The 24576-nt window shown below is 41.4% G+C and overlaps 2 protein-coding genes across 2 annotated transcripts in view; both read right to left on the minus strand.

Moving 5' to 3' along the window:
* Positions 1–11932, minus strand: part of CCDC168 (coiled-coil domain containing 168) — a 29134-nt gene extending 17202 nt beyond the window's left edge. The window contains exons 1-4 of the mRNA XM_039255713.1: positions 11705–11932; positions 11546–11579; positions 11405–11441; positions 89–4483 (exon numbers count right to left, since the gene is read on the minus strand). Of these exons, the coding sequence (XP_039111644.1) occupies positions 89–4483; positions 11405–11441; positions 11546–11579; positions 11705–11932 (4694 nt within the window). The remainder of the gene's footprint in view (positions 1–88; positions 4484–11404; positions 11442–11545; positions 11580–11704) is intronic.
* A 5346-nt stretch (positions 11933–17278) lies between these two features.
* TEX30 (testis expressed 30) lies at positions 17279–23985 on the minus strand. Its single transcript, XM_039255701.1, has 6 exons — positions 23885–23985; positions 20570–20643; positions 19881–20111; positions 19061–19112; positions 18356–18561; positions 17279–17743 (listed from the first exon to the last, which is right to left on the minus strand). Exons 2-6 carry the CDS (start codon positions 20582–20584, stop codon positions 17570–17572), a joined length of 678 nt encoding a protein of 225 aa, XP_039111632.1. The 5' UTR covers positions 20585–20643; positions 23885–23985; the 3' UTR covers positions 17279–17569.
* Positions 23986–24576: the final 591 nt, after the last annotated feature.

Below are 24576 nucleotides of genomic sequence, written 5' to 3' on the forward strand. Positions count from 1 at the left end.
CACAAAATAAGAATCTAGTTCCCTTTTAGGGTCTCCACCAGATGGTAAGCCACACTCCGTCACTGTGTTCAAACTTTTATCAAATGACGAGTTCTCTGCTTTGGGAAGTGGAATCTTCAGACCCACAGGGGATGTTAGGGCATGTTCGGTTATGCTGGTTTTCCAGAGTTCCTTGGCTTCTCTAGGAGCCATGCGGAGGCCAGTCTGCAAAGTAGTTTGTGCAAACCACCTTTGGTGCTGCACATCTTGCTCATTAACAGGCAGTTGCTGTGTTAAACTGTCCAATGCTGGGCACCATTCATCAAGGTGGGTCTCCTTCCCTTGAAATGCATCGGGCCAGAGACGCTCCATACGCTGCAAAGCTGCTTCTAGCAAAGTTTTTTGCTCCACTTCCTCTCCATCTTTCACTTTTTCTTCTTGGTCATGGAATGTACTACACTTATCAAAGAAATCAACATACTGTGGTCTCACTTCCTCTGCTAATTGCCCTTGCTTTAACTGAGTGTGACAGAAGCTGTTTGTCTCTCCATGTAATCTGCTACGTGTGGGAGAAAAAAGGCTACTTATAAAGTCATATACCAATCCATTACCGTGGTTGATCTTCTCCGACTTGACCTTCAACTTGGAGTCCAATTTCTTTCCTGTGCTATTAAACACTTGTGAAATTGATGGCTTCACTGTATTCATTGGTACAGGCTTGGGCTTCACCGGACTTTCTGTGTGTGAGAATCCTACTCTGTTTTTATTCACTTTTGAATGAGTTAAAACAGGCATGTAGTAACTCAATGTCTCTGAATAAGTTGCTGGTAAATCTTTTGGTAATTCTGCCTTTGTGTCTGCAAAAAAGTAACTCATTTCTTTTGCATCATTTCCGTAATCTACAACATCACTTTCTCTTGTTTGGTTTAAAGCTTCTCCAATCAGTGATTTTTCTGATGCTGGAAGAGGCATTTTGGCATCTGCAGTACATTTTAAGTCTGCTTGTGTTGCTAGGCTTTTCTTCATAGTCTCAACATGAAATAGATCCATTATCGGAATATATACAGACTCCACAAGGCTTTCTCTGGATGTAACTGGTTGAGGCATTTCTTCCTGTGTTTTCAGCTCCTTCTTTGGATTTGCATTCAGCCCAAGGTTCCAGGGATCACGAAGGACTGCTTCTGGTGGAGCTTCTTTGTCTCTTCTCACTTCATCTTGCAATTTAGCTTCTTCTAGTATGTTTCCGGAGTCATTTCCTTTCTTAATAAAAGCAGAATACTTTTCATCCCTTTCCTCCTCTGATTCCTCTTGGTTTAGCTTGGTATGACTGTGATTCTCCGCATTGAATCTGCTGTGAATTGTAAGACGAGGCACAGTAGACACGTGAGGGTAAGTATCATTCACAAGCACATGAGTGACAATTTTATCTTGCAGTATCTGTTTAAATAGGATTTTTAAATTGCCTCTCAGTTTTCTCCTAAGACTTGGCATACCATGCTTACTGATATAAGGCATCAGTAAATTTGCTGGCTTCTTTACTTTCATAATGACAAGTGTGGGACTGAGTATGCTTTTTCCTCCTGATAACTTGCTTCTGATTTTCTGCCTTTTGAAAGATGATAAAGGAAGCATGTGGATGATGAATGACCCCAGGGCAGCTGCAGGTAAAACTCGTTTTAAGTTTTCCTTTTCCTCTGCAATATGACCATCTGGTATCTTTCTGGGGCTTCCACCGAATGGGACATTACGCTCTGTTGTATCAATTAAAACTTCACCCACTGGTGAGTTCTCTCGCACTGTGAGAGGATTCTTCGGATCTTCAGTCTCTCTGCCTGTAGGTCTGTCTGTGCTTTGCTTTACCTGAACTTGAAATTGATCCTTTGTGGGGCATGAAGTACTCCCCACAATGGTTTCTATAGAAAAAGTTTGTGGTTGTACCTCTTGCTCTTTATTTGGGGTTTTTCTACTACATGAACTGTTCTGTTTTATTTCAAATCTGACATATTTAGGCTTCTGCCTTAGCTGCAGGCTGACCCTGAAATCCTGCTTCAGCTGTGAAACTGCTTCCTGGAAAGTCTCTTCCTCTTCCTCTCTTCCATGTTCTTCTGGCTTTTTAAATATACATCTCTCCTCAATGTATTTTGCATCTAATGCTTTCATTTCATCTGGTAATTTCTCTTGCTCTACCACGGAAGGACTAAAACCTGTTGTTGATATATCTGTCTTGGTTTTCAATCTGTTATGCATTTTCATATTAGGTCGCTCAGAAATGGTCGTGTTAGTGGCATTGTGAAATGTAGCAAATATTCTTTTATCTTGCATATTTATGTTGATTCTAGTGTTACATGCCAGACTCTCACTTTCACTTAGGTTATCACATTCTGTTACATGAAGTATTAACGGTTTCCTTTCCTTCATAATTATATCTTCTGTACTCTCTTGAGTTTTTACACTTGCTAATTGCTCACTGCTTTTCTGCTCTTTAGTTCCTAGTGAGATAAGCAAATTGACCTCTGAAGTCTCCAGAACAATTTCCAGAAAATCTTTTTGCTTTTGTATATTTCTATTTGGAAAGCACCTTTGTGTTTCTGGCAAACTAGTTGGTAACTTGTCTCCACTTGAAAGTGGAAGATGGGAATTCTCTGTACTTTTTAGGTCTTCCTGTGTTTCCATTCTTCTGTTTGATTCCATTTCACGAGAGGAAGCAAATTTTTGCCAAGGTTCTGATACAGCTTCTTCTAAAGGTGTCTCATGCTTTGGAATATGCAGGTCAGATGTTTTTTTACTATTGGGGGCATGGAACTCTGCAATACCAATTTCTTTTTCTTGTGTAATTGGGTCTTTAAAAGACTCTTTATTCTTCCAGTTCATTTCTATTAATGAAGAACAAGGTGCTTTTAGTTGAAAAGTACTGACCATGAAAGACTGTTCTAGCCGGGGTGGAAGTTTTGCTGAAATGCTTTTTTGCCCTTCATATTCTCTGCCATGCTGCTTTACATTTTTAGCATTGTCTAAGTTTCCTCTTTTCTCAACAGACTCCACACAATTGACATTCTCTGCATCCAGTGACTTATTTTGCATAAGCAGAGAATGTCTACATCCTGTTACACCTGGCGTGACTTTTACTAGTTTTTTTCTGGAATACTTCTTAATATAAGGAGGAGGAAGCTTGGAAACATAAAGAAGATGCAAAGCTATATCTGATACACCTTTTCTTTGATGTAATTCTTTCTTCTTAGCATTATAGTTGCACCCTAACTTGCCAGGTTTTGAAGTGTGGCATACTGTGATTTGAAATACCCATGGAGTTGGTGGTTTCTTCGACTTTTGAGATAAAATTTTGAGACTAAGTTTACTTCTACTGTGAAATGCTTTTCTCCTGTTTTTCTGCCATTTAAGGGTAGGTGAAACACGCAATGAGGTATATACAGAATACTGGTTTAATTCTGAAGCAATTTGTTTCTGGCCCTCTGGCTTTACACTCCTTATTTGGAGTAGCTCTTCTGCAAATGAATTTGGACTTACAGTTAAAACTAGAAATCTGGCATTCTTAAAAATAGCATTTTGCCCCTGCATTAAATGTTTAGTCTTGTTTAAATCTTCAAACCAGATAGAATATTGGGCTTCATGTAAGTGTTTTGTATCAGACTCTAGGCCCTTGATTGGATCTTGAGTCTCAACAGAATATGGAACATTGATCAAATGTTGGCTTCTGCCCATAATTTGGGTCTGAAAGGAGTCTTGTGTGCTGTTGGAATATGGCTTCCTAGTCAAATCTTGAGGCAGAGCAAAATATCTGGCCATATCATCAGGATGGCTGTTGACAAATTGTTGAGCCTGACTCTTAAATCTGGCTTCATAGAAACCTTGATTCTGAGTTGCGTTTTGTACTGGAAAAGAATCTTCTGCTTGGGCAGAAGTATCCATTTCAACAGAAAGTTGATTTTGAATCAAGGACTCTTGAGGTATTGAGTATGGATGAGTAGTGTTACTCTTTAATGTAGTTTTGGATTTTAAAGGAATTTGATTTCTCACATTTTCTTCCAGAAGTCTGACTTGGTCTCTGGAAAGAAATAAGTGGGCAGGAGGACACGGTGCCCTATCTAGACCTTCACCTTCTCTGGAATCTTCACTTTCTCTGGAGATGCTAGAACTTCTTGAAAAGTTAAAGTCAGAAGAAAACTCTGGATTTTTATTTTTGTTCGTTTTCATTATTGAAAATAATTTCTTGGATGAAAATTGACCTGTTTTATGTTCATTTTCTGGAAATCCTCTAGGGCTTAGAAAAAAATCCTTTACTTCTGAATGAAACAGTGACAAAGGTGAGCTAGTCCCATTTGAAGATGGCGTATGACTTTCACCAACGTAACTTACTTGATATTTACTTTCACTGGTACCTGACCATATTACTTCATCTGCTGGTGAGACTCTGTCTTCAAAGTTGCCTTCATTGTCTTTAGTTTTAAGTGATGAAGTTATTGTTTTTTCTGAAAAGTCATCAACTCTGAATCTAAGAAAACAGTGTGTAAATGAGTTATCACTTAGGACGTATTTTGAACAAAAACTCTCTTCTAGATTTAAGGTAACTCTGTATAGTATAAGAAAAACACAGCTAAATATAAAGATGAATTGAAACGTCATTATTCACATTACAGAATAATTCATAACCTAGTTCCACTCACTTAATACATCAATCCACTGACAAAGTGAAGTAAATTATTTTCATTTCTCAGAGAATGAGGGATTTTTACCTCAAAAACATATCCCAAAGTCTATTTTTTTAATTAATTAATTTATTTTGAGAGTGGGAGAGTGAGAGAGTACAAGTGGGGGAGGGGTAGAGAGAGAGGGAGACAGAGAATCCCAAGTAGGCTCTGCACTGTCAGCATGGAGCCTGACATGGAGCTTGAACTCACAAACCATGAGTTCATGACCTGAGCAGAAACCAAAAGTTGGATGCTCAACCAACTGAGCCACCCAGGCACCTCCCAAAGTCTACTTTGACAGCAAACAGTCAAAGTTGCAGGTAAAGATTATAGTAAAACCTTGGTTTATGAGCATAATTTCTTCTGGAAACATGCTTGTAATCCAAGGCACTTATATATCAAAGCAGATTTCCCCATAAGAAATCATGGAAACTCAGATGATTCATTCCTCAACCCAAAACTATTCATCTAAAAATGATTACAATACTATAATATAATACAAAATAATAAAGGAAATACAAAATATAAAGAAAAATAAACAAATTAACCTGCACTTACCTTTGAAAACCTTCGTGGCTGGTATGAGGGAGACAAGAGGAAGGTTAGTTACTGTGTAGGATGACTTTCACTATCACTGATGGAATCACTGCTACGTATTGGCTCACTGGAATCTTTTTCTGCATGGAGACCATTGTATATGCTCACGTGGATGTTGTCTACAGTACAGTATTAATAAACTCTTGTCATAGACTGTATTGAATGTAATTGGCAATAAGGCAGCAGAGGAAAGGGTCTCTACCTGCAGGCAGCCTACCCTAGAATGAAGCAAAGCCTTCCTAAGCTCACTCTGGTATGGAAGAGCAAAGGACTGTCCATAGGTGCTTTGCAGTGACAAAAAATACACTAGTGCCAGTTGTGGGCACCTTCCAATGTTCTGAAAAATCACTGCTTTCTGTCAAACACTGCAGCCTGAGACTGAGCATCCAAGCATGGGAGATGATCACCCACAATCCCGCAGAGAGAGAGAGAGACAGGGACAGAGACAGAGACAGAGAAGGACCGAAGGACCATTGGCTCAGCTGTGCTCATGTGACACTGGTGTGCAGTACTACTAGTATTGCAAGACATCACTCATTTATCAAGTTAAATGTATTAGAAATGTTTGCTTATCTTGCAAAACACTCATAGACCAAATTACAATCCAGGGTTTTATTGTATAACCTTTTACAAGAAATATCTGTTATTTTGGTTCTCTGTATGAAAAGTTTTGACAAGAATAAACATGTTCTTTTTTTTTTTTAAGTTTATTTATTTATTTTGAAAGAGAGAGAAAGTGTGCGTGCATGAGAGCAGGGAAGGGAAAGAGAGTGAGGGAGAGAGAGAATCCCAAGCAGGCTCTGCACTGTCAGTGAGGTGCCCGACATGGGGTTCAATCTCTCACACTTTGAGATCATGACCTGAGCTGAAATCAAGAGTTGGACACTTAACCAACTGAGCCACCCAAGCACCCCAAGATTAAAAATATTCTTATGGAAATTTAGTAGATACAACAGAAGAATGTTCAATACCATAAACTGTAGCTTTCTATATATAAGTCCTGATTATTTTAACAGCTGTTTATGTCTAATGGAGAGAAAAGCCTACATTTTAGGCCAGTGCTTCTCAGTACAATTTTGGATTGGAATAATGATCATAAAGTGAGCTCTCCAACGTCTATTCTACATCAAGTGATTAGACTAAGTCTAACACAGTCATCTCATTTTCATTTCCAAGGGATTAGATTAGGCATGGGCATGAACAAATCCTAGCATAGGACAAAGATTTGTAAGGGCTTATGGAGAAAGCTGCCTTCTTCCTAAGAAAGACACAGAAAAAAATGGCCTTTTACTTCCTCTGGACATTGCCGTTCTGATTTTGCAACTCTGGTAGCCACCTTCCCACCCACCTCAAGAGAAAAGTAACACTGAGACAGACAAAGGGAGAGATACAAAACCTTAATGAACTTGGTGGCCTACTCTATCAACCAATTCTGCAGCCTAGACTACCTCAGGATTTCCCATTATATAATATCATAAATTCTCTTAGCATGGCAGTGTGAATCATGGTTTTCTGTTTCCTGAGAATTACAATATCCTAACAGATACAGGAAGGCTATATAAGCATTCTGGGGAATCAAGTGACCCCAATAAATTATGCCAGTGTCTGGACAAAATTAGGATTAAATTTCATCAGGACAAGAATGTGATGGTCACTTAAAGTAGAACAAATAGTGAAAACATAAGACAAACAAAAAATTTCTGCAGCTTTCAGGAAAAAGAGGAAAGCTTATATGCAAGTATTTCAGCAAAAATACTGTGTTTTTAAACATAATAAAACAGTGCTAGATAATTCTCATATGTTGAGCCAACCGAGCTTTCTTAGAAACAATCTCACTTGGTCACAGTGTACAATCCTTTTAATATGCTGCTGGATTCGGGCTGCTAGTATGTTTTTGGGGATTTTGCTCCTCTATTTATAAGGGATATAGGTCTGATACCTATCTTGTACACCAGCCCTACATACTCTCCATTGGGTGAGCTCCCAGGCCATCGTTTCTCCCCCTTTCCTACTAACTCACTGCTGGCTCCTTCTCGGCGTCCTTCGATGGCTCCTCTCTCCTTCCTGACCCCTTTGAAGCGTCTCAGGGCTCAGTCCTTGTTCCTTTTCTCCTCTCCCAGGCCCTTTGAAATCTCATCCTCTCTTGTAGGCTTTAATACTGCCCATATGCCAACAGCCTCCAAACTTAACTCGACCAGACATCTTTCCCAAACCACTTATTCACTCTCTCCATTGGATATCAAATCGATATCTCTAATTCAACAAATGCAAAACAAAATTCCTGATCTCCTCATCAAAACCTGCTCCACCCATGGGGCGCCCGGGTGGCTTAGTCGGTTAAGCGTCCGACTTTCGCTTGGGTCATGATCTCGTGGTTCGTGGGTTCGAGCCCCGCGTTGGGCTCTGTGCTGACTGCCAGCTCAGAGCCTGGAGCCTGTTTCAGAGTCTGTGACTCCCTCTCTCTCTGACCCTCCCCTGTTCACACTGTCTCTCTCTCTCTCCTAGAAATAAATAAAACATTAAAAAAAAAAAAAAAACCTGCTCCACCCAGTTTCCTTCATCTGAGTTTTTGACAACTGCATCTTTCTACATGCTCAGGCCAAAACTCTCACGAGCCATCTCTGCCTCCTCTCTGTCTCACATCCATACCCTGTTGACTCTACTTTTCTAAGCATACCCTGAAACCAATGCTTCTCACCACCTCCACTGCTACCACCCTGGGGTCACTCACCTTTATCTCTCACTTGGATTACTTTCAGATAGCCTGCCATCTTCTTAGACCCTTGACCGAATAGAATCTATTCTCAACAGGCAAAATAATCCTTTAAAAATATAAGACAGATGGGGCGCCCAAGTGACTCAGTCAGTTGGGTGTCTGACTCTCAGTTTCAGCTCAGGTCATGACTTCACAGTATTTTGAGTTTGAGCCCCACATCAGGCTTTGTCTAGCGGTGCAGAGTCTCCTTGGGATTCTCTCTCTCTCTCTCTCTCTCTCTCTCTCTCCCTCCCTTCCTCCTTCCCCCTCCCCTACTCATGCTGTCTCTCTCTAAAGATAAAGAAACTTAAAAATAATTTTTTAAATATATAAGACAGAACAGGGGTGCCTGGGTGGCTCAGTTGGTTAATCATCTGACTCATGATTTCCGATTGGGTCACGATCTCACAGTTCCTCAGTTCGAGCCTTGCATATGGAACCTGCTTGGTATTCTCTTTCTCTCTCTCTCTCCCCCTCTCTCTCTGCCCCTCCTGTGTGCTCACTCTCTCTCTCAAAATAAATAAGTACACTTTAAAAAAGAAAACAAAATAAACTTTATAAAATAAAATGTAAGGCAAGAGTCGTTGCTTTTGTATCAGTAATAGATCTCAGGGGCCTATAGCAATGCCTGGCACATAGTTGGAACTTGGTAAGCATCTGCTCAGTGACCACTTTAGCCTGTAGGTGTCTGATTACTAACCCTCCTCCACAACAAGCTGACCCAGACACACAACCGAACCCCTTCTTTTAGTTTAGTAAGTAGGGATGGGGGGCCGAAACCCACACACACAAACCACCCATAAGTGTGGCTCAGAATTAAAGGCAGAAATGGAGGGAAGTTGGTTACAGCAATACAAATAACACCCACTTGAACATCAGGCATGTCTCTCCACTTTTGAAATGTCCTTTGGCCTCTTCCCAGCAATCTCAACTGGCCTTCGAAGCTTTAAAAAGAAATCCACACCCTCCTAGGAAGACTGACAAGTCTATAGCCATGATAACAAGTAAATACCAATAAATGTAAATCCATTAAATCATTCAATGGACTGTAGTCACAGGACAGTCCTATAGTCAGAGTAACAAATACGAAATCTGTTTTGAAACCATTTTATCAATGATAACTCCCTTTGGGAGATACGCTTCTAAAACAACAGGTCAGTGACAGCTCCAAGCTTTGAAAGTCATATAATGGTGGCAGACTCTCCCAGGAACACATTTGTAAGGCTGATGTCAACCTTGAAACAAACCATTCCCAAAAACCCGATGGGTGCAAGATGGGCAAGACTATGCCTGGCCAGCAGGGCCCTCACATACTGAGTGGTGGCCTCACCCTTCAGTGTCCTTTATGCCATTCAGTCACCTCTTTCCCCCCCTGCTCCTCCCTCCTCTCTGCCCACCCCTCCACTTTTCTCTTCTCTCCCACCTCATAAGCAAGGCAGAACTCACTCAGTGTCTGATGCGATGCACTTCGACCAGTGTTCTGCATGGGCTTCCAGTAATATTCAAGCAGTTTCACTTCAGGATAAGTGAAGTGCCCTCGTAAATGTAGTTCTGTCCCCAAAACAATTCTGGCACCAGGGTAAAGTGCTTTTGCTTTGTGCTTTGTTACACCTATTGTTTCAACTAAGGAGCAATTCTTCTAACTGCTATTTGGAAAGCAAAGAAATGGAGTATCAGTGGGTTGAAGCCAAGGCCACAGTATCATTAAGAGGCAGAACTAGGATATAAACCTTGACTACTTTAAATTCAAAATTTGTGGTTCTTCACTACAATATGCTGTCCACCGTAGGAGCCATATCTCTGCACTATAATCATCATCATTGATTGTACATGCCCTGCTCTTTCTTATTTCCTTCATCTACTCATGTCCTGGAATGCTCTCCTTACCCTCCTAAACTGTTTTTTAAGTTTGTTTATTTATTTATTTAAACTTAATTTTTAAGTTTATTATTATTTATTTATTTAGAGAGAGAGGGAGAGGTAGAGAATCCCAAGCAGGCTCCACGCTGTCAGCACAGAGCCCAACGCGGGGCTTGATCCCATGAACCATGAGATCATAACCTGAGTGGAAATCACCCAGGCACCCCCTGCTGTCGTTTTCTGACTACTTTTTACTTATCCTTTAAAATTCAGCTTCAGGGATGCCTGGATGGCTGAGTTGGTTAAAGGACCAATTTCACCTCAGGTCATGATCTTGTAGTTTGTGACTTCGAGCCCCACATCAGGCTCTGCAGAGCCTGGTTGGGATTCTCTCTCCCTCTGTCTCCCCCTGTCTCTCTCTCTCTCTTCCTCTCTCTCTCTCTCTCTCTCTCTCTCTCTCTCTCTCACAATAAATAAATAAACTTAAAATAAATAAATAAATGCAATTCAGCTCCAGCATAACCTTCTTCATGAAGACTTCCCCAACACACTATGCTGGCTTAGGCATCTCCTAAATATTCTAATGTTTCTTTCATTGTTACCAACCTGCAAGGCAATCACCCTTTATGTGTATGTTTCCTCCACAGGAAAGTAAGCTTCTTGGGGTGCCTGGATGGCTCAGTCAGTTAAGTGTCAAACTTTGGCTCAGGTCATGATCTTGAGGTTCGTGAGTTCATGCCCTACATCGGGCTCTGTGCTGACAGCTCAGAGTCTGGAGCCTGTTTCAGATTCTCTGTCTCCTCTCTCTCTCTGCCTTTCCCCCACTCATGCTCTGCCTGTCTCTCTCTCTCTCAAAAATAAACATAAAAAAATTAAAAGAAAAAAAAGAAAGTAAGCTTCTTGAGAACAGACAGTCTCTTGTTGTTTGTAATCCAGTACCAAACACAATGTTCATCGTAGAGGAGATATCTAATGATTGTTGAATGGATTTTGATAACAGCAATTCACATATTAAGAGCAATAAGAGCAGTGCTGTCATATTTGGCCCCCAGGACCCTTTGGGATGCTTTGGGATTGTAGAAATAGAGTGTCACTTTTGCAGTACCTAGCTTAAGGTTCCTTGGCTCACAGAAGGTGCTAACCGATATTTTCTCAACTGAATGATCAGAACTGGTGTTACTATTTCTCCGTGTGTGTGTACTGGGGAAAGAGGTTGGATAGGGAAGCAAGTTACTACACCTCTGTAAACTTTCTTTTTCCTTATTCGTATGAGCAGTAGTAATACTAGCTACTTGAAAGGTTAACTTTAACAGTACATGAAAAGTCATTAACACAGCTTGTAACAGAGCAGCCATTAAAATCAACATTACATTGAATTATGACATCAGAGAGCTGTGGTCTTCTATACATACAGGAAAACCCTTTTCTGTAACGCAGATGCAAATGCAATTTTGAATAGAACAAAACCAACCTGAAATTAAATTTAATGTCACAATGTGTCACTTACCTTTCTTCCGAAGATGAGGAATGAAATGACCAGTTATCTAGAGAGAAGTGGGAAGTTAAAAAAAAAGAAGTCAGGACACTAATAGAAACAACTCTGGTTGAACAAGTTTCCTATTAAAATATGAAATTATATAATATTTACCAAATTTCATGCTTTTCAGGCAACTGTCTTTCTTCTATTTCAAGGAGACAATAAAATAAATGTTAAAGGAGTAATCCAAATGCCAGAGTTAAATTTTACAAGTTATTCTCATGTGACTTTGAAAAATAGAGGAGAAAGAAACCCAACATTTGCTCTTACCTTCTGGGCACCTGAACTGCCCTTTTCTGGAAGTGCAGGCTTCTTTTGAAAGGATGTATAAACCTTTATGAGTATGATCTCAAAAATAATTCCTAGGAAAATTATAAAAAATATTGTCATCCAATCATTTTGAGTCCAGGACTCCACAAGTTCCCACAGTGTCAAAAATGTATCATCTTCCAGTCTATTCCGCACTGCTTTTTTAAAGAAATAAAATTCCCTTGACATTTTTATGTAATATGTGAAATAGACTGATGTTTCATTCTGAAGTCTTCGATTTTGGATGCTCCAAAACACAAAAAGGTGGTTTGTCCATCTCATAACCCCATGCAATGCTCTGCCAGAAAAAACTTTCCAGTGCTGCTCAGTGTCTTGATCAAGTGCTGCAGGGAATGGTCTGGGCCTAAGTGCAGTACGTGTCATAGAGGGTATTCAACTGAGCTCATATCAACTTTCCATAGCAATAACGGAAGCTCACTGGTGGGACATGTACGGCGCTTTAGTAGTTTTTTTAACTTAAAAATTGTAAATGACCTTTTATTAATTTCACAAAAAGAAAATATAGTTCTATAAACAATCCCTTAGCGAAGTGATTACTATCCTGTAATTCAAAGAATACAGAACAAATTTGAATTGGGCATAACCATTTCCTAGTACCACCAGGATTACTGTATTTTATGCTTGTGATTAGGAAAATATGAATGTAGTGTTGTTAGAAAAAAAAAACACAAAAAAAATAAAAGAAATGCTGAAACTGAAATTTTCAGTTTCAGATAAATATCAAGTCAATTTTTAGTTTTATAATGTCTTACGGTCACTAGGTAAGATGTTATTTTGTCTCTTACGGGTCTGCCTGATTTTGTTTTCTTGAGATAGAACATCTCATTTTATACTTCTTTTTGCTAGAGGGGCCTGTCAGCAATGTTCCGCAACAATCTGCTGTAACATTCTGAAAACTAGAGGTAGATTTTGGAATGGTCTTGCAGTGAATTCCTTTTTTATCCTGTCTGTAGTGACCTCAGGGAACAACTCCTTGTGAAGCTTCTTGATGTCAGAGTTAAAGAGTCAGGTTTATGTGCTGCTCCCTTTCCCTCACAGTCTAGAAAGTGGGCTTTTAAGTTTACGGAGCAAATACAAGACAGTCTGGACTATTCATGTAAAATGTTAACCCCACTTTGGATTTAGAGCATTTTCTCTTTGAAGATTTCGTTAACTTTGTCTTCACTTATTCAAGGTCGGTTGAGGAAAGAGGTATATTCTTTTACACTGGAGTTAACTGTTCGGGTCTCTTCTGTCACAGAAGTATAACTGAACGCAAGAAAAGATTTACTGAGCTCTTACCTTCCTGGAGTATCTGAAATAATGAGTTCAATGCCACATCCTAAGCATCAGGGTTTATAGCCTTCCAGTCCACTAAAGAATAGCCTACAGGCATTTCTAATCTTCACTTAGGCTTACCTATGATATTGGGGTTTGTTTTTGCAAAGGGCAGCCTTCCAGCATGCAGGACCAGCATTCATTAATTCTTCAAGAAATTTTAGCCAATTCCTCTGGATATTCCAGGATAGAGTATATCCTTCTATCTGACCACCCCCTTACCCACATACACAATTCAGGGTGATTTTATTCTGCCAGTAATGCAGCTGGCAAATACTCAATTTCTCTTGCCTGACAGCAGACATTCTCTAATTCATTTAATGTGAACTACTATAAAAGGTATTCAATGTTTTAACACTTTACAGTTCCTGAGACCCTGCAAAGCTTTATGGCACTGAATCCCTGATTAGTGTGCCCCAGACTAGCTCTGTAAGAACTGAAAAGGAACCACTCGTGCTGATGGGAAATGTGCAAAGAGGGAAAGAGTATCCTTCTTCAGGGCTTTCTCATGTTTGTTACTTACGGGCTTGCCTACTAGGGGCACCTGGGTGGCTCAGTCGGTTAAGTATCCAACTCTTGGTTTCAGCTCAGGTCATGATCTCATGGTTCGTGAGTTCGAGCCCTGAGTTGGGCTCTGCACTGATGGCACAGATCCTGCTTGGGATTCTCTCTCTTTCCCTCTCTCTCTGCCCTTCCCCCACTCACACACTCTCTCTCAAAAATAAAGAAACTTAAAGAAGAAAAATACAGTCACCTAATTCTCAGTGCAGACACTGCTGTCCTTTATACCAAAAACCTCTTCTTGTGTCAATCTCAAGTAAACTGCATAAAAAGTAAAGCACTAAGCTCAGTTTATTTCTTAAAATTATGAAGGCAATAAAAAAATAAAAATAATGAACACCAGAGAAATTCCATTACTAATAGGAACATAGACACAAGAAATCACTCAAAAAACTCTGTTCAAGTTGTAAAATATTTATTATATGTAATGTCACATTCTTCACACTATTTGGACATTGTGAAACTAGGTGAGCAGGGGAGGGCCAGAGAGAGAGGGAGACACAGACTCTGAAACAGGCTCCAGGCTCTGAGCCGGCAGTCAGCACAGAGCCCGACGCGGGGCTCGAACCCACGAACCGCGAGATCATGACCTAAGTGAAAGTCGGACGCTTAACCGACTAAGCCACCCAGGCGCCCCGGATTTTCCTTTTTTATGTATCAGGAAAAAGTCCCAATAATAGGCATATAATACAGCAATATAAAACCAGGGATTGGTCATAATGGTTAGAAATTCTTCCTCTGTAAATATCTTAGTTCAATACAACTAATATTGAATAATGACTACGTAAGACACTGAACAACTAACTAAAAAGGGCTCTGTGGATACAAAGATCAGTGGAAACCATTCCCTGACATGGAGTATTCGTGACATGGTGCAACTACGCCAACCACTTACTGAAAAGGCAGAGTGTGATTGACAAGAGAGGAAAATACTAAATGGGTTCCAAGGAGGGCTACATGGTTGGGGCAATTTTAAAAAAAGCTGTGAAGGGGGAAAAAGAATTTAAGCATTTTAAAGGATGAGGAGGATTTGGTAACAGGCAAGGAATAACAAAGTTCCAGGAAGAGGAGCAGAAAGCCTTGTTCCAAAACTTTGTGTCGTCCGTGGAACTGGAGCACCGTGCTACACAGGCCCATGGTGTGGGGGAAATCAGGCTAAAAATGTTGATAGGCCCTACTGTGAAGAGCTTTGAACAAAGGACTTCAACCTTAGTAGTCACATTTGAAGATCCGTCAACACAGTCTTTGACTTGAAAGTGTCCATTGGTTTGTTGAAGCAAGGAGACAACAAAATAGGAACATCAACTGGGTGACTGCAGTTAGACGAGAATTGGTGAAGGCCTGGATTAAGAGTAATGGCAGCATAAACGAGAGAGATGACAGAATCAGACGCTGAAAACTCACGATCTGGCAACTAACGGGAAGCAAATGGATTTGGAAGGCAGAGGAAAGCTAATGGTGACGGAGAAAGGATTTCAAGATGATCGCAAGGTTCTCAACATGGAAGCCACTGACATTTTGGATCAGATCCTGCTTTGTTGCGGTTGCGGCCCTGCACATTACAGACTGCTGGCGGCATCCCTTTCCTCCAGTAGCACGGCCACCCCAGTCGTTAACAACCGGAAATTTCCAGACATTGTCACACGTCCCTTAGGGGGCCAGATCACTCCTAGTGGAAAACTATTGGTCTCAGTAGTGGCTGTGCCATTAAGGAGGGTGTCTGCCACAGGAGGCGCCAGGACAGCTCTTTAACCATAATCTCAAACTTTTCTGTTGCAAGACGTGGCCCATCTGTGAGGAGCAGCTGGGACCTTTTCACAAATGTTCACTTCGGCCTTTGACATATCGCTCATCTATCTCCAGGAGCCATACATCCCCTAGCTGTGCACTGGTACACAGCTCTCAAATGACAAGCGATTTCATCAGTCAGGAAGTTTCTTACAAGTAACTCAAGGAAAAATCAACTTTCAGTGACCTAGGTCATCTCTATATTTGATGTAGTATCTTTGGTCACTTATGTTATACCCACCGTTTAATTTGCAAACAAATGTAACTACATACATAGCCTGGTTAGTAACCTTTTAAATCTATTTCTTCATTGTACTTTTTATATTATGGTCTGCTCTATAATAAGTTCTCCTTTTTATTTTCCCATTAGTTTTATTTTTGATTTGTAATATTAGTATTTCCCAATTGACTTATATTTGTTTATAGGCCATAATTATATTTGTCAGCTCTGGATGTGTTTTATGTGTTTATACTATCTTGATATCAGAACTGTTTTTTAAAGTTTCAAATGTTAAACAATGATTATGTACTATTTTTTAAAATGTAAGCCTTGTTCAAGAAATTTAGTCAAAAAGTATTATTCACTGACACTGAAATTTTGATTGCATAGTAGTACATAATTTCATTCTGCAATATAAATGATTTGGATACTGTTACCTAGGTTTCTGTTCTTTGTGCACTATTGAGAAAAATTTAAAAGTATTTAAAATCCATGGACTCCACCAGAGAAGAATGAGGGACCTCAAAAATCTGCAAACTACCCAGTCCACCCTGAGGCTGTCTGAAGGGCCTAGTATTAGAGCAGTAGAGAAGGCAGAAAAATGAGTTACTATCTTACTATAGAAAACCACCCTTCACTACAAACTTCTGCATCATCAGCTCCATCACATTTTGTGCCGTTTGTAGGAAACATAGACACTTATGTTTTTAATATAGAACTCAACACTATTTAAGTTGAGGTATTAACTGAACTTCCTAAGCCAAAATGAAATGCCCTAACTCTTCCTAGATACATCCCAGATGTTAGTCCCACTATTTAGTCCTTATTTCATTCTCCCCTTATTCGGAGAGAGGTCTAGACATCAAGTTCCTCCATTATATTTAAGCTCTAAGTATTTACTCATCCCTGCAAGCCCAATCAAGCTTTGCCTGTAATAGGCCTTCGGTAAACATTTATTTTTTTAAATGTTTTATTTCTGAGACAGAGAGAGAGAGAGAGAGAGACAGCATAAATGGGGAGGGTCAGAGAAAGGGAGATACAGAATCTGAAGCAAGCTCTAGGCTCTGAGCTAGCTGTCAGCACAGAGGCCGACTCAGGACTAAACCCATGAACCGTGAGATCATGACCTGAGCCGAAGACGGATACCTAACTGACTGAGCCACCCAGGCGCCCCAAACATTTTTTTAATGTTTATTTACTTTTGAGGGAGAGAGACAGAGCGGGAGTGGAGGGGTAGAGGGAGAGGGAGACACAGAATCCGAAGCAGGCTCCCGGCTCTGAGCTGCCCACACAGAGCCTAATGCGGGGCTCAAACTCATGAACCGCAAGATCATGACCTAAGCCAAAGTCAGACTCTTAACCAACCGAATCACCCAGGTGCCCCCAGTAAACCTTTCCTGAATGAAAGTTGTTACTTCATTTGAAAAACAAGGTTCAGGGTCCCCATACATGAAAACGTATCTTCCCTCCTACCCTTAAACTGAGATTAACAGATTAGGTGAATGAGTGTGTACAGTGTAGAAAACGGACTACATTTACCACAGTGAAGTAACAGTTGTTTTCCCGTTTTAAAGACACTGCTCTGCAGAATCATGTTCTCAGCTGTATGGAAAGTAAGACAAAAGTTCTACGATAACAAAATTCAAATGTTTAATTTTTTCAAAACTTAACTATATTAATGAAAATAAATTATATTTAGACCACCATCAATATTTGTACATCATCTTTATACAACTATAACAGTGCTTTCAAAAGACTGTTATTTTGTAAAGCACATTAATTTCACAATTAAAACATGTTTTAAAAATGGGGGAACATTAAATTCATCTGAAATCTCTCATAATGCCGAGAGGTATGCTGTTCTTTATCAAATGCACTATATTTGTATTCAAAATAACAAGGCTTTTAGCTAAATACAATTATTTCTTGTCCATTTCAGTGATTTCCTGGATCCAAAACAAAATCTGTGTATTTATTTCTTTGAAAACGTCATTTGTTGAACGTCCTTTCACTGCCATGGAATGATTTGCCTTCTCAATCCAGTGGATTTTATTGGGAGCTTGCATTTTCTGTGCCACTTTCTCCAACAAGCTCTAATGGAAAAAAAGAAGAAGATACTAGACTAATGCTCTTTTAGTGTTTACTAAGGATTCTCTCTCTCTCTCTCCCTCCTGTACCGCCTATACTAGCATCCATTCACTAAATATTCATTAAATACCTACTCTAAGGACAACTTTCAAAGCAATGGAATATGCAAATAAATGTCCACAGAAGTGGCAGTCTACGTCTCTCAGATACAGCAATACCACAGAACGGAGCAAGTACTCATTACTGACAGTATATAGTAACATGTACAAGTTATTAACTCTTCCTCAAGAGCCAATTTTATAATTGAAGAAGCTGCTTGAATGTTGAAATAATAAAAACAAACGTACAGTCTAGTAATCCCCAAACCACGAGATTCAGATATTAATCTTTCATTCCAAGTAAGAGTCAAACCATTTAGCCACTCTTCCAGGGAGATGAATTCTGTTAGCATGCTTATATTTCTCGGTTCTCCAAAGCAACAGGTAACTAAGTCACAAAACTAGCATTAGACTAATCAGCACCTTTTAAAGAGCCTGAAAGCTGCAGGTAACATCTTATTCCCAAGATAATTCTTTCATTCACTCTCTCATTTACACAAACATCAAGTTGTAAATCACCTTTTCACACATTTCATCTGCTGAACCTGACACAAACAATACAGGATCTTTTATACGATAGAGATCTTCATCTCTAAGCTTATGTGGCTGCTTTGGATGGTGCAGTGGGTAAGAAATACAAATGAGACCTCGAACAAAATCATCAGCGTCATCTGGCTCATTATGGCACATTACAGAAGCAGCTGCTCTTGACCCCATTGAACGACCTAAAATCAATTAAAATTAAGTTCAGTTTGATATATAAACATTCATATAAAGAAGTGGTGATAATACGGCAACTTAGATTTCATTTACTGTTCATCCATATAACTGTATCACTTAACTCCAAAAAGTGGCAATTAACAAGCTGCAATACCCCTAATGGACATCTATGGATTCATAAAGAGCTAAAACTTGATCCTACGTTTAAAAATAAAAAAAAAAGGAATTATTTTTCTGAAGACTACTTAAAGATCCTTGTGAAGGAATCATTTAGAGAGGGTGACTCAGAGATATAAATAAAAGGAGAGATCTTTGGGTTACAATATGTATCTATCAGGTTTAAATTTGCTTTAAACATATAAAGTACCTTGATGTTATACAAGAAAGTGACTTAACAAAACAAAAAATCCTTCAAGTAGTTCCCTGTCATCAGTTAATTTTAATTCTTGATTACCTGTTCCTATATTAATATTAGTAGATTTAAAAGCAAGTATTATAACTTACCGCCAAGGAAAACACCTGCCAATTTGTATTCTCCTAAGGTCTTTAGGTAATTCTAGAAAAACCAACCAAACAATGATCAATTCTTCTCCTATAAAATATTCCACTGGAAAACCAACATATATTTCTCATCATTACTGAAATGTATGAAAATCATTGTAAAGACAACCATAAAATCTTAAGGGATTCTTCTGGAAAGAGGTAACCAGTTCTTTGCACTTTCGGTCATGCTGTCACTATCAAATCAAATCCTGGGTAATATAAGCAAGTAATGAGAAAAAAAAATCACTTTACCAGTCTATAAAATTCAAGATTCTACTAGTTAAATATTTTTAAAGAATTACATTTTTTCAAAAAAGCTAGTAAAAGCTTCCAACTAATACAGAATTTAATAATACTAATGTCTAATTTAAAGCCCTGAAAAATTTATCAAGTTTGAAATAATCTGGATTAAAAAAATTTCAGATTTGTTTTATCCAGTGATTTTAGTTTCAAACTGTGCTATATTTGTATACTTGTGGTATGGTAGGCAAATATTCAGAACTATACTCTGAAGTTATATAATTCCAGAAAGAAAATTACATCATAAATAGCTTCCCTTGGCAGTACCACAGAAGAATATTATGATGTGAGCATTCATCTCCATGGAAACTGACAGCAAAAAAGAGAATCTATTATACAGCCTTCATGTTCTGTTGAAGTTTCTAATATTCATTAAAAGCTTTTTAAGATAAACCAAATGACTGCTAATAGAATTTGTCTTAAATTTATTAAGAATTTTAAAACAGAATTGTTATAAGTAAATATAAAGAAATTTTCTTACCAAAACTGATTTATATGCCTTAATTCTATGTACAATATTAAGGCCTTTACAGGTAAATCTCAGGCAAAAAAACCCATGAGATGCAAGATGGGATGCCAGTGACATCAAATGAGGAAGATTCATATCTCCTGACGCTCCATGTGTAAGAATTATTCCATATGTTAAGCTCTTGTTAGGTACCAAACAAACAGCATCTAGTAATTTATTTCCAAAAGGTATTTTTAATTTAACCTGGAATTCAAGAGAATAAAGGGATCAAAAATTACTTCCTTGCCTATTCAGACAACTGAATAACTATGTTTGTTTTGTGAGACCCATGATTCACATGGCCTCTAAATAAAAAGCACTATTAACAATAGCTAATATTTAAGTGCTTGGTTATGTGTCAAGTATGTACTAACTTATTTAACCTTCCTAATAATTCTAGAAAACAAGCACTATTATCACCTCCATTTTATAGATATGAAAACTGAGGCACAGCAGGTTAAGTAATGTGCCCAGGTTATATAGCCACTAGCTAGGATTCAAACTCAGGTAGTTTGCTCCAAAACACCTTACTCTTAATCACTAACGCTATACTGTCTACCACAGTACAAGCTGAAAATAAGAAAATTACTCTGGAGCCACAGGACTTAAAAAAAAAAAAAAAAGAACCCTGAAGATGCAGAATATATGAAAACATGTATTACCTCTGTATGACTCATTTTCACTGCTGAATAACAAACTTAGAGTGCATTACGTCTGAGAAGCAAAGGACATCTCCCTGAAAAGAAGATTCTGTTGTGAAAGGTGGGTTGGCAGACATGGATATGACATAAGAACTATGACTGAACACATTTAGTAGCTGAAATAAACACATATAGAACCATTTCTCTAAGAACTGGTGCCTCTACATATGCATTGCTTAATTAATTACTTTCAAGATTCCTAAAACCATGGACACACAGAATTGGTTACAGGGCCAGGTGTGGGGATGGCAGATGTTATATAAGAAAAGCCAATATGATACCTTGATATGTATCTCTTAAGATTTCTTTTTTTTTTTTTAATATTTTTATTTATTTCTAGGATAGAGAGAGACAGCGTGAACAGGGGAGGGTCAGAGAGAGGGGGAGATACAGACTCTGAAACAGGCTCCAGGCTCTGAGCTGGCAGTCAGCACAGAGCCCGACGCGGGGCTCGAACCCACAAACCTCGAGATCATGACCTAAGCGAAAGTCGGATGCTTAACCGACTAAGCCACCCAGGTGCCCCTTAAGATTTCATATCAAGGTAGAGTTCATATCAAAGTAGAATGTTGTATCTTGGCATATATGTATTTTTTTCCCAAGCATCTTTATTCTCAACCAACTACCTTTAACTTAATTTCAAAGTATCTTTCTACTGAAATATTTCCTCATCAGCATTCCCAATTCTTCTTCCTACTCTGTAAGAGAAGTGTATATCCACACCCTTTGTCAGGTGACTTTGCAGAGCGCCCCAGTATGTAGTGTACATACATCTTCACCCTACTGATTTGGGGCTTGACTATGTGACACTACATTAACTAATGAAATTTATGTAAAAGTTGTAAATTGCCCTTTCCTCTCACTTCTGAGCCAAGACGTGGCAAGTTTCCAGAAGCCCCCTTGAACTCCCACCTTCAGTCATCAGAAAAGCATGTTCCAGCTATTTTTGCTTTTTCAGCCTGGGTCCCAGAACAAAGATACATGTTGCAGATATGAACCCAAATCTAAAGTCTGTAGTCCAGCCTAGCCCAGCCAAGATCTAAGCCACTGAAAAGCCAAGAAATGTTGGCCTGAAGAACCCAAGAGCATGAAACGTTAAGCCACTGAGATCTGGGGATTGTTACACAGCATTCCTTCCTATGGAAGAGAACTCTTATTATTCAAGGTATTACCAACATCAAGATCTCCACTATTCAACTATTTTTTCCTGTTAACATTTTTCATTCATTCCTGGAATAGATACTAAGAGTTCAAAGATCAAAAAGTACTAAAAATATATATGTATATGTATTTCACCAACCATCAATTAGACTGTTTCCAATCTTTTGCTAAAAGATTGCAATGAATGGCTCGCACCTTATATTCTCCTGTGTGTAGACCAATTTTTATAATAACTTTGTGGGAGAGGAACTGCTGTATCAAAGGGTATATTCATTTGCGGTTATATTTTTTAAGGAATACACTTCTGAATAGGTAATATACGCAGACGGCACAAAATTTTTAAAGAACAAAAATGTAAATAGTTAACTCTCCTCACATTCTTTTTCCCCAGCCATCGCGTGCCCTTTCCCAGAAGTAACCACTATGAGCAACTTATTATTTTTAAGGTTTCTTTAGTTGCAGGGGGTGGGGGCAGGGAGCAGAGAGAGGAGGAGAGAATCGCAAGCAGGCTCCACGCTGAGCATACAGCCTGATGCAGGGCTCCACCATCCCCTGACCCTGAGGTCACGACCTGAGGCGAAATCGAGTCCCACACTTAACTCACTGAGCCTGGCAGGTGCCCCGACTGTGACCAACTATCTTTCCACACCCGTGTGTATGTGCGCAGAAAAATTCTCTTACTTGAGCCTGAGGGGGGTCAGTCTGGCTCCAAAACTTCTGGGGCTTCAGTGGGCGAAGGAGAAGAGAGGACTTCGCCTTCAGCGCCCCTGCTTTCACAAACGTGGCCCCATAACTAACTGCGCCTGAGGTCCGGGGGTTCAAAGCTCCGCTCTATGTTCTCGGGGGAGCAGCCCCCACCTTCCAGCGGGAGAAGGAACCACCCCAGACGCCAGCACAGAAGGAGACGTGGACATCCAATTCCCTCCCCAACACGTTTCACCCACGGCCCCCAACGCGCCCCCTTCACTGGCGGGTCCCAAGGCGCCCCGCGCCGCCCGTTTCTGTGTGTCCTGCGAGCTGTTCCCCGACGTTCCCCGCTGCAGGTTTAGAATCACGCTCAGGTTTGCGAAGAACACGTTCCAGAACCCCTCGCTCCGACTGCTACTGTTTCCGGTCCCGGGCTCTCCACCATTTGAGCGTAGGTCTTCTGAAAAACCCCTTTCCCGTAACTTTAGTGAGATTCCAGCGGGGAATAAAGGGAGATACACGTACTCAATCCACTATCTTGGCCTAGTATGCGCTACTATCCCGAAACAGGCTGGATTATCCCGAAACAGGAAAAATCTAGGGCCTTCCAGGTTCCCCGACGAACAGCCCACTCTTCACCGCGCGTGCACGTCTTCCCCACGGGCTGCTCCGCGTAACCACGAACCCGCTCCGGGATTCGATCCCGCCGCAGCCCGGTCTCCACAGCCTGCGTTCCGACCTCGGGTTCTGCATCCCTGCCTCGGGGTCTTCCGTTGTCAAAGGAGCGCCACAGGGCTGCCCGGAGGAGGCATCTGTGGTCTCGGGGCCTCGCGAGCATTCCAGAAGGGCTCGTCCGACGACCGCTAACACTCAGGGCGCAAGAAGGGATCGCGACCACCCCAACTTGCAGGCGGGAACCCGCTAGCGCACCGGCCAGGCTGACCACGGCCGCGCGCGGGAGGAGTTCCCGTCTTTCCGGGGGTCCCTGACCTGGCCGGGTGGGGGCACGGCCGACGGCGCGCGGGCCCGGGGCGACGCTCCCCCCGGGGCTCTGGGGTCCCCCCGCACCTGAGAGACCCGTCTCGTGCACCCAGCTGGCGCGCGGGGTGCGGGGTGCGCGGTGGCCGCCCCCCAGGGCCCGGCGCGACCCCCGCCCCGCTCCGGCCGCGTCGGCTCTCCCCGCACGAGCCGTCCCCGGACTCCGGCCTCCCCAGCGGCCAGGAGGGCGACGCTCCGGCGGGCGGGCCCGCGGGCACCCGACTTGCACCCAACGCCTCACGGAGGCGACCGACAGCCCCCGAGGGGCGACGGCCCGCGAGCCCTCACGTTCCGGACGGGGCCGCCAGGCGTGCCGGCACCCTCCTCTGGAGGCCGTCCCCACCCCGCGGCGCCAACCGCCACCGTCGCCGCCGCCACCGCCGCGCTTACCGGGGCCGGAAAGGTGGCCGAGAGCGCCTAACCGTCCTCGCTCCCTTCACGGAACAAACTACCACGCTCGAAGGGACCGCCTTACCGGACCCGCCAGCCCGTTCCGCAACAGCGCACGCGCGCGCAGGCCCCGCCCCCTCGGGCGCGCGGGCGGGCGCGCAGGGCGCGCCGGGATCGGGAGTTTCTCCGGCCGCTTCCGGGTGACTGGGAGGCGGGGTTACTCACTAACAGGCTGCAGGCTGATAGCCACCCCCAGTCCCCGCCTCACTCCACGCTGGACCCTTCCCCATTCCAGCCACTCTGTTTCTTTTCCTTTTTTCCTTCCTTAGTTTACTGTCAAGTTGGTTTCCATAGAACACCCAGTGCTCATCCCAACAAGTGCCCTCCCCCATGCCCATCACCCCCCTGCCCCCCTCCCCACCCCCTCAGCCCTCAGTTTGGCCTCAGCATTCAAGAGTCCCTCATGGTTTGCCTCCCTCCTTCTCCCCCACTATTTTTCCCCCTCGCTTCAACAGTTGCGCAGGCCATGAAGGTGGAGTCAACTCTGATTATTCTTTTTCTCACACCAATCTGTTCATTCCTGTTGACTCTATTTGCAAATATATACAAAACCCAACCACTCCTCATACTTGTACCAGACTGGTCTGAGCCCGCCCCATGCTGTGAACTCGGCCTGGAATACTGAAATCACC

Source organism: Hyaena hyaena, unplaced genomic scaffold (assembly GCF_003009895.1).
Source record: "Hyaena hyaena isolate Hyena2069 unplaced genomic scaffold, ASM300989v1 scaffold_541, whole genome shotgun sequence".
NCBI classification, from domain to species: domain Eukaryota; kingdom Metazoa; phylum Chordata; class Mammalia; order Carnivora; family Hyaenidae; genus Hyaena; species Hyaena hyaena.

What these genes read in the sequence shown, in the direction of transcription:
- TEX30 (XM_039255701.1), bottom strand. An exon ending in AGGCATATAAATCAGTTTTG is followed by an intron (nt 19,113 to 19,880) that starts GTAAGAAAATTT and finishes TGGTTTTTCTAG; the next exon opens with AATTACCTAAAGACCTTAGG. An exon ending in CAGATGAAATGTGTGAAAAG is followed by an intron (nt 17,744 to 18,355) that starts GTGATTTACAAC and finishes TTTTTCCATTAG; the next exon opens with AGCTTGTTGGAGAAAGTGGC.